This window comes from Entelurus aequoreus, linkage group LG27 (assembly GCF_033978785.1).
Source record: "Entelurus aequoreus isolate RoL-2023_Sb linkage group LG27, RoL_Eaeq_v1.1, whole genome shotgun sequence".
Classification (NCBI taxonomy): domain Eukaryota; kingdom Metazoa; phylum Chordata; class Actinopteri; order Syngnathiformes; family Syngnathidae; genus Entelurus; species Entelurus aequoreus.
In genome coordinates, this window is record NC_084757.1 from 32021459 (window position 1) to 32030626 (window position 9168).

General features: G+C 44.5%; 1 protein-coding gene across 5 annotated transcripts in view; it reads left to right on the plus strand.

Annotated features, from left to right (window-relative positions):
• LOC133644395 (cyclic nucleotide-gated channel cone photoreceptor subunit alpha-like) overlaps positions 1-9168 on the plus strand; it is an 85476-nt gene that overhangs the window by 68195 nt on the left and 8113 nt on the right. For all 5 annotated transcript variants that reach the window (XM_062038823.1, XM_062038825.1, XM_062038822.1 and 2 more), the window contains exon 2: positions 3447-3579. In XM_062038823.1, the coding sequence (XP_061894807.1) occupies positions 3479-3579 (101 nt within the window). In that variant the 5' untranslated portion in view covers positions 3447-3478. The remainder of the gene's footprint in view (positions 1-3446; positions 3580-9168) is intronic.

Consider the following 9168-nt stretch of genomic DNA (forward strand, 5'->3'; position numbering starts at 1 on the left):
TAATGTTTGCTATGGTCTGGAACAACATGGTAACGTTTGCTGTGGTCTGGAACAACATGGCACCGTTTGCAATGGTCTGAAACAAAATGGTTACGTTTGCAGTGGTCTGGAACAACATCGCAATGTTTGCTGTGGTCTGGAACAAAGTGGTTACGTTTGCTGTGGTCTGGAACAAAATGGTTACGTTTGCAGTGGTCTGGAACAACATGGCGATGTTTGCTATAGTCTGGAACAACATGGCAACGTTTGCTGTGGTCTGGAACAACATGGCACCGTTTGCTATGGTCTGGAACAAAATGGTTATGTTTGCTGTGGTCTGGAACAACATGGCACCGTTTGCTATGGTCTGGAACAAAATGGTTATGTTTGCTGTGGTCTGGAACAACATGGCACCGTTTGCTATGGTCTGGAACAAAATGGTTACATTTGCTGTGGTCTGGAACAACATGATACCGTTTGCTATGGTCCGGAACAAAATGGTTATGTTTGCTGTGGTCTGGAACAAAATGGTAACATTTGCTGTGGTCTGGAACAACATGGCCCCGTTTGCTATGGTCTGGAACAAAATGGTAACGTTAGCTGTGGTCTGGAACAGCATTGCAACGTTTGCTGTGGTCTGGAACAACATGGCACCGTTTGCTATGATCTGCAACAAAATGGCAACGTTTGCTATGGTCTGGAAGAACATGGCAACGTTTGCTGTGGTCTGGAACAACATGGCACCGTTTGCTATGGTCTGGAACAAAATGTTTACGTTTGCTGTAGTCTGGAACAAAATGGTAAAGTTTGCTGTGGTCTGACACAAAATGGCAACGTTTGCTATGGTCTGGAAGAACATTGTAACGTTTGCTGTGGTCTGGAATATTATGGCACCGTTTGCTATGGTCTGGAACAAAATGGTTACGTTTGCTGTGGTCTGAAACAAAATGGCAACGTTTGCTATGATCTGGAACAACATGGTAATGTTTGCTGTGGTCTGGAACAACATGGCACCGTTTGCTATGGTCTGGAACAAAATGGTTACATTTGCTGTGGTCCGGAACAAAATGATTACGTTTGCAGGGGTCTGGAACAAAATGGTAACGTTTGTTGTGGTCTGGAACAACATGGCACCGTTTGCTATGGTCTGGAACAAAATGGTTACATTTGCTGTGGTCTGAAACAAAATGGCAACGTTTGCTATGGTCTGGAACAACACCGCAACGTTTTATGTGGTCTGGAGCAAAATGGTGACGTTTGCTGTGGTCTGGAACAACTTTGCGCACAAACAACTATTAAAAATGCAGCCAATATTACATACAGATAATGTATAATGAAACATGCAAATATACAAACCCTGTTTCCATATGAGTTGGGAAATTGTGTTAGATGTAAATATAAACGGAATACAATGATTTGCAAATCATTTTCAACCCATATTCAATTGAATATGCTACAAAGACAACATATTTGATGTTCAAACTGATAAACTTTTTTTTTTTTTGCAAATAATTATTAACTTTAGAATTTGATGGCAGCAACACGTGACAAAGAAGTTGGGAAAGGTGGCAATAAATACTGATAAAGTTGAGGAATGCTCATCAAACACTTATTTGGAACATCCCACAGGTGTGCAGGCTAATTGGGAACAGGTGGGTGCCATGATTGGGTATAAAAGTAGATTCCATGAAATGCTCAGTCATTCACAAACAAGGATGGGGCGAGGGTCACCACTTTGTCAACAAATGCGTGAGCAAATTGTTGAACAGTTTAAGAAAAACCTTTCTCAACCAGCTATTGCAAGGAATTTAGGGATTTCACCATCTACGCTCCGTAATATCATCAAAGGGTTCAGAGAATCTGGAGAAATCACTGCACGTAAGCAGCTAAGCCCGTGACCTTCCATCCCTCAGGCTGTACTGCATCAACAAGCGACATCAGTGTGTAAAGGATATCACCACATGGGCTCAGGAACACTTCAGAAACCCACTGTCAGTAACTACAGTTGGTCGCTACATCTGTAAGTGTAAGTTAAAACTCTCCTATGCAAGGCGAAAACCGTTTATCAACAACACCCAGAAATGCCGTCGGCTTCGCTGGGCTTGAGCTCATCTATGATGGACTGATACAAAGTGGAAAAGTGTTCTGTGGTCTGACGAGTCCACATTTCAAATTGTTTTTGGAAACTGTGGACGTCGTGTCCTCCGGACCAAAGAGGAAAAGAACCATCCGGATTGTTCTAGGCGCAAAGTGTAAAAGGCAGCATGTGTGATGGTATGGTGGTGTATTAGTGCCCAAGACATGGGTAACTTACACATCTGTGAAGGCACCATTAATGCTGAAAGGTACATACAGGTTTTGGAGCAACATATGTTGCCATCCAAGCAACGTTACCATGGACGCCCCTGCTTATTTCAGCAAGACAATGCCAAGCCACGTGTTACATCAACGTGGCTTCATAGTAAAAGAGTGCGGGTACTAGACTGGCCTGCCTGTAGTCCAGACCTGTCTCCCATTGAAAATGTGTGGCGCATTATGAAGCCTAAAATAGCACAAGGGAGACCCCCGGACTGTTGAACAACTTAAGCTGTACATCAAGCAAGAATGGGAAAGAATTCCACCGGAGAAGCTTCAAAAATGTGTCTCCTCAGTTCCCAAACCTTTACTGAGTGTTGTTAAAAGGAAAGGCCATGTAACACAGTGGTGAACATGCCCTTTCCCAACTACTTTGGCACGTGCTGCAGCCATGAAATTCTAAGTTAATTATTATTTGCAAAAAAAAACTTTGAACATCAAATATGTTGTCTTTGTAGTGCATTCAATTGAATATGGGTTGAAAAGGATTTGCAAATCATTATATTCCGTTTATATTTACATCTAACACAATTTCCCAACTCATATGGAAACGGGGTTTGTAAATTAAACACACAGAGGACATGAGGAAAGGAAATTAAATGAGCTCAAATATACCTACAAACGAGGCATAATGATGCAATATGTACATACAGCTAGCCGAAATAGCGTGTTAGCATGGATTAGCTTGCAGTCATGCACTGACCAAATATGCCTGATTAGCACTCCACACAAGTCAATAACATCACCAAAGCTCACCTTTGTGCATTCACGCACAGCATAAAACATTTGGTGGACAAAACGAGACAAAGAAGGAGTGGCACAAAACACGTCTTTCCGTGGGAGCGTCGGAGAAAGTTGTACATGTAAACAAACTGTTGCGTCACAGTCCACATGTTACAGTGGCCAAAATATTAAACCTACGCCTTATTTTTAATGAATACTTGGGCCTACTACGCCACAGTATTTGAATGCTGTCATTATGGTTGTTTTTTCGGAGGTGGTACTCGGTGGAAAAATGTTTGAGAACCACCGCTGTATGTAAATATTGGCGGATACACATGACGAGCTGAAGTCATGAAGTCTGTTTTTTACACCGATGTCTTTATCCGCAGGGCCACACAACTACAGCATCGACACCGACAACATGGCAAAAGTCAATAGTGAGATCTCCTTTTCGACCAGACACCGCCTGTCCAGTCCCACTTCTGACGAGGAGCTGGTCGTCATCGAAAATGGAGACAGCGGGTGAGTCGGGCGGTTGCACAGGCTGTCCAGGGGCGGGTGTAGTCATTAAGGGGCCCCGGGCGAACGCAGTCCTGGGGGCCCTCCACATAACAAAAACAGCACTTTGATGTTGGAAACTACAATGCGAGCTGCTTGTTAAAACTCTGGGATTTTACTGTAATTGACGGCAACATTGATCAACATTCAAAGAAGTGTTCTCAAATTTTCGGAGGCACATTTTTTTGTTGGCCCATGCTGGTATTGTGAATTAGTGTGTGACTGGTGGGAAAAAGAGATTTTGATGCGAGAGACGAGACAACAAGAATTTTTTTTTTTTTTGATTGTTCCGAATCTGGTACTTTTTTGGCACCGACCGAATTAATCTGTTCCCACCTGGCATCGATTCACGTAGAATCGAGGTTGCGCCTTGCCGACTTTGTCAATCACTCCAGCAGCACTGAGAGCGGACTCAGCCAAACTGCCTCTAGGTAATGTTGCAATGTTCAATGCCAACGAAGAAACTGAACTCAAAAAACGTGAATTAGGTGAGGCTCCTCTTTTCTAAAAAAAAACAAAAAAAACAAACAAACGCTAGCTTGATGCTAATATACATTGACTTTGCTATTGACATGCTACTGATTAGCATTAGCTATTTTACATGGCGATTTCAACACCTCCAAAAATTGTTATGAAAACCACAACTAAGATACACGTTACAATCAAACATCTGGTGTGTAATAAGTATAATAATTAAGTATAACACAGTATTAACACATTTTAGGGCGCAAAAAATTGTATTTAAAAAAAAAAAATAATTTTGTCATAAAAAAATACAATCATACGTGCTTACGGACTGTATCCCTGCAGACTGTATTGATCTATATTGATATATAATGTAGGAACCAGAATATTAATAACAGAAAGAAACAACCCTTTTGTGGGAAGGAGTGGAAATGGGGGAGGGAGGTTTTTTGGGTTGGTGCACTAATTGTAAGTGTATTTTTTTATTTTTTTTGTTGATTTAATAAATAATTTTTTTTTTAAATTATATATATATATATATATATATATATATATATATATATATATATATATATATATATATATATATATATATATATATATATTTTTTTTTTTTTTTTTATTTTTTTTTTTGTTTGTTTGTTTGTTTGTTTTGTTTTGTTTTTTTGTTGATTTAATAAATAAATTAAAAAAAAAAAATATATATATATATATATATATATATATATATATATATATATATATATATATATATATATATATATATATATATATATATATATATATATATATTTATTTATTTATTTATTTATTTTTTTTAATTTCTTGTGCGGCCCGGTACCAATCGATCCACAGACCGGTGGTTGGGGACCACTGCCCTAAAGGGAAACCTTTTTAAATGATAGTCAGATCCATTCTGAAGATGCCTAATTGATTTTTAAGCTTTGGCCCATAAAACATGTTTACTGGTTAGTTTGAGTGTGAGACATTTGCACAGCAGCCCCCTCATCGGGCTGTAGCTGGTACAACTTCATTACTGCTAAATAGCAGTTTTCAGGAATGTCACAGAAGATGCAGGATTTGCTTTAACATTTAAGTGGTGAAACTTCCTATAAGAGGACAGCTGTAGTGCTGTATTCTGAGGATCATGTCATATTTCATTTGTACTTTTTTTTTATTTTTTAATGGTCCTCAGTAGTCACATACAAATTTGTGTGATTTATGCAAAATTATTTAAATTTGGTCCCCATGAACCATATGAACTCTTTTTCCCCCGGGTCCCCAGTAAGAATGATCAGCACATTACTTCATCAATCCAGAGATTTAAAGACGTGTATGAGCTAACTGGCCAGTGGCCATTTTACACCATTTTTATTATGCCTCCACAACCTGTAGAAAGGGTGGTCCCCACAAGTCATGATCAAAAACTTGGTCCCCATTCCAAATTACAACCAGTGTGTGTGTGTGTGTGTGTGTGTGTGTGTGTGTGTGTGTGTGTGTATCCACACAGGGTGTGTGTGACGCGTCTAGTGCAGTAGAAGTAGAGAGATGTCTGTAGATAGTGCATGTTGCTTTCTGCTTGCTACTCTCTGCTTACAGCTACCGCCGCCAGCTAGCCCCCTTCGGGGGGTGAAAAGAGGAGCCGAGTGTGTAAGTCTCCTCCTGCTGGTACAAAGCCTCTCCACCACCAAGACTCCTTCAGTGCCTCCTCGTGGCCACACACGGATAAGGGTCTTTGCAGACCCCGAACTAAACTGAAGGGGATCTCGGAGCAGCAGTGGGCCCCAGAGACGTGGCGTATAGGCCCACCTTTGTGTGGAACACGCCCTGACGCCCGTCAACCCTGCCCCAACTATGGGTAAATAGCCCCATTGCCTTGTGGGTCAGCTTATTTAGGCAAAGGCTAAGGGAGCACACCCTGACAGAAAAGCAATGTGCTGAAGGCACCCCACAGCCATGTGGGTAAAACCGGGAGGCAGTATGGCTACGGGAGTAAACCCCAAATGAAAAATCTGTGCTCCGGGGACACACACATGGGCAGGTTTCCAGCAGACCGGATCTCTGGCAGTCCCCTGCAACTGCACTCACCTGAAGGTCGTCTCAAGTTTTTCTCGTGCCACTGGAATATGGTGGGTGTGGCCAAGATTGTGGGGGAAGGAACTGCGCGCACCATCCCTCACACAAATACACTCTTTGCGCAGGCTTCAGCTTCTTCCGAAAAGTCCTCTGGCGACAGGATAAAGCGACGGGGGCAGGTCAAGGATGTGACTGGGAGCTCCTAGCTTGAATCCTGCACAGAGGCGGCATGGGTGTGATGGTCGTTGTGAAGATTGGAATCAGGAACATGATCTTCCTTCGGCAGCTGCCCATGTGACTGAGCAGCCCTATTTAGGGTCCGCACTGCTCACCCCAAATTGGGGAAGGGTCTGGAAAAGGTGACCCAAAAATTGTCTGTTCCTCACACCTGGGTGGCAAACCGCAGCCACCAAGGCATCCCCTACTGCGGTCGAAAACATAACAAAGGAAAGCATATGACTATACACCTGGCTACCTGGAACGTCCGCACCCTCCTCGACACGCAGGATGGGACGGAGAGACCTCATAGACGGACGGCGCTCATTGCACATGAGCTCAAGAGATACAATGTCGACATCGCAGCACTCAGCGAAACTCGGTTGTCGGGTGAAGACTCCCTGACAGAAGTCGGCGAAGGCTACACCTTCTTCTGGAAGGGTCTCCCGGAAGGCGAACGTAGGCTCCATGGAGTTGGCTTTGCTGTAAAAAGCAAATTACTCAATAACATCCCAGAGTCCCCCCAAGGCATCAGTGAGCGGCTCATGACCTGGCGTATCCCCCTGGTGAAAGGCCGGTTTGCTACGCTACTCAGTGCGTATGCCCCTACCCTGGATGCTGATAGTAACATCAAAGATGCCTTCTACGAGTCTCTTGCGGCTGCCCTATCCAGAGTCCCTAAGTCCGATAAGCTTGTCCTCATGGGTGACTTCAATGCCCGAGTTGGCACAGATGCCCAGCTCTGGACTACAATAATCGGGCCTCATGGATCTGGGAAAATAAACAACAACGGCATTCGACTCCTCTCTCTGTGCTCTGAGCACCAACTTCTCATCACTAACACAATTTTTCAGTTAAAAAAGAAATACATAACATCTTGGATGCACCCACGGTCCAAACATTGGCACCTGCTGGACTATATAATTACACGACAACAAGATCGACAAGACGTCTGCGTAACCAGGGCCTTACGTGGGGCTGAATGCTGGACTGACCACCGGCTGATCAGATCCAAGCTGAGGATGAAAATCCGACCCCCGCACAAGAAACAGCAGCCAAGAAAGCGACTGAACTGCAGGGCCCTGGATTCTCCAGAGTGTACATCTCACTACCGCAGCAAGCTAGCTGCGGGGCTTTCCACCTTGGAGGACTACGGCACCACCTGTGACATGGACAGTGAGTGGGCAAAACTGAGGTCAACATTACATCAAGCTGCCTCTGAAACCATCGGCTTTACTCAGAAGCACCATCAAGACTGGTTCGACAACAGCTCGGTAGAAATACAGGAGCTGCTGGACGCCAAGCGCAAAGCCCATGCTGCCCTGCTCTCCAACCCTCACTCTCCATCACTCCTCCACCATTATAAAACAACCAGAGCTGAGACACAGAAACAACTGCGGTTCATGGAAAATGAGTGGTGGCTCAAAAAAGCCCAGGAGATCCAGGGATATGCAGATGCTAATAATACCTACGCATTCTACGCTGCTGCAAAATCCATCTATGGCCCACAAAAGCGAAGCATCGCTCCAGTAAGATCCGCAGACGGACACGTGTTATTCAAGGATAAACAACAAATTCTTGAGCGTTGGGCTGAGCACTTCGACTCACTGCTCAATAAAATAAACCCCTCTGATCCATCAGTGCTCAATGCACTCCCAGATCTCCCGCCTTCTCCCTTCCTTGATGATCCCCCCATGTTCAGTGAGGTCCTTACTGCAATCAGGAGCCTCAAAAACAACAAGAGCCCTGGCCCTGACGGAATTCCGGCTGAGATACTGAAGAAGGGAGGCTATCTACTGAAGCGGAAGCTGTTTCATTTCATACTAGCCATCTGGCACAGGGAGGCCCTGCCTCAAGAATGGAAAGACAGCAACATTGTCACCATCTACAAGAAGAAAGGAGATAAATCATCTTGTGGAAACAGTCGTGGTATCTCCCTTCTCTCAGTGGCCGGCAAGGTACTTGCGAAAATTATGCTTTCTCGCCTTTCATTTCTAGCAGAGGGCATCCTCCCAGAGACACAGTGTGGCTTCAGAAAGAACCGAAGTACACTAGACATGATCTTCGCTGCCCGTCAAATCCAGGAGAAATGCAGGGAACAAAACAAGGACCTCTACATTACCTTTATTGACCTCACCAAGGCCTTTGACACAGTTGACCGTGATTTGCTCTGGAGCATCCTCAGGAAGTTTGGTGTCCCCCCCAAGTTTCTCAGCATCCTAAAACAGTTTCACGATGGTATGCAGGCCTGTGTACTTGTAGGCAGTGAACAGTCCCCCTCTTTCCCAGTGAAAGTAGGGGTGAAGCAGGGGTGTGTACTGGCCCCAGCGATCTTCAATCTTTTCCTGGCAGCAGCCACACTCCTATTCCGCCAGTCCATCACAAAGGATAGTGGTGTCTCCATCGAGTTTCGCCTGGATGGGAGCCTATTCAACATCCGGCGCCTACAGGCAAAGACGAAGATGTCAGGCACCAACATCCAGGAGCTGCAATATGCAGACGACTGCGCACTCCTCGCCCACACTCCTGATGCCATGCAGCATGCACTAGACACCATGTCATCAGTCTACCGCTCACTAGGTCTGGTGATCAACATCCAGAAAACAGAGGTTCTCATCCAGGAGAGGTCCCCATCCCCTACACCCCCTGTCTTTACCATCAGCGGCACACCCCTCAAACTCGTTGAGCAATTTTGCTACCTCGGCAGTACTCTGACCCCAACATGCCAGATCGATGATGACATCCAGGCTCGTATCAACTCAGCCTCCTCTGCCTTTGGAAGACTGCGCTCCCGGG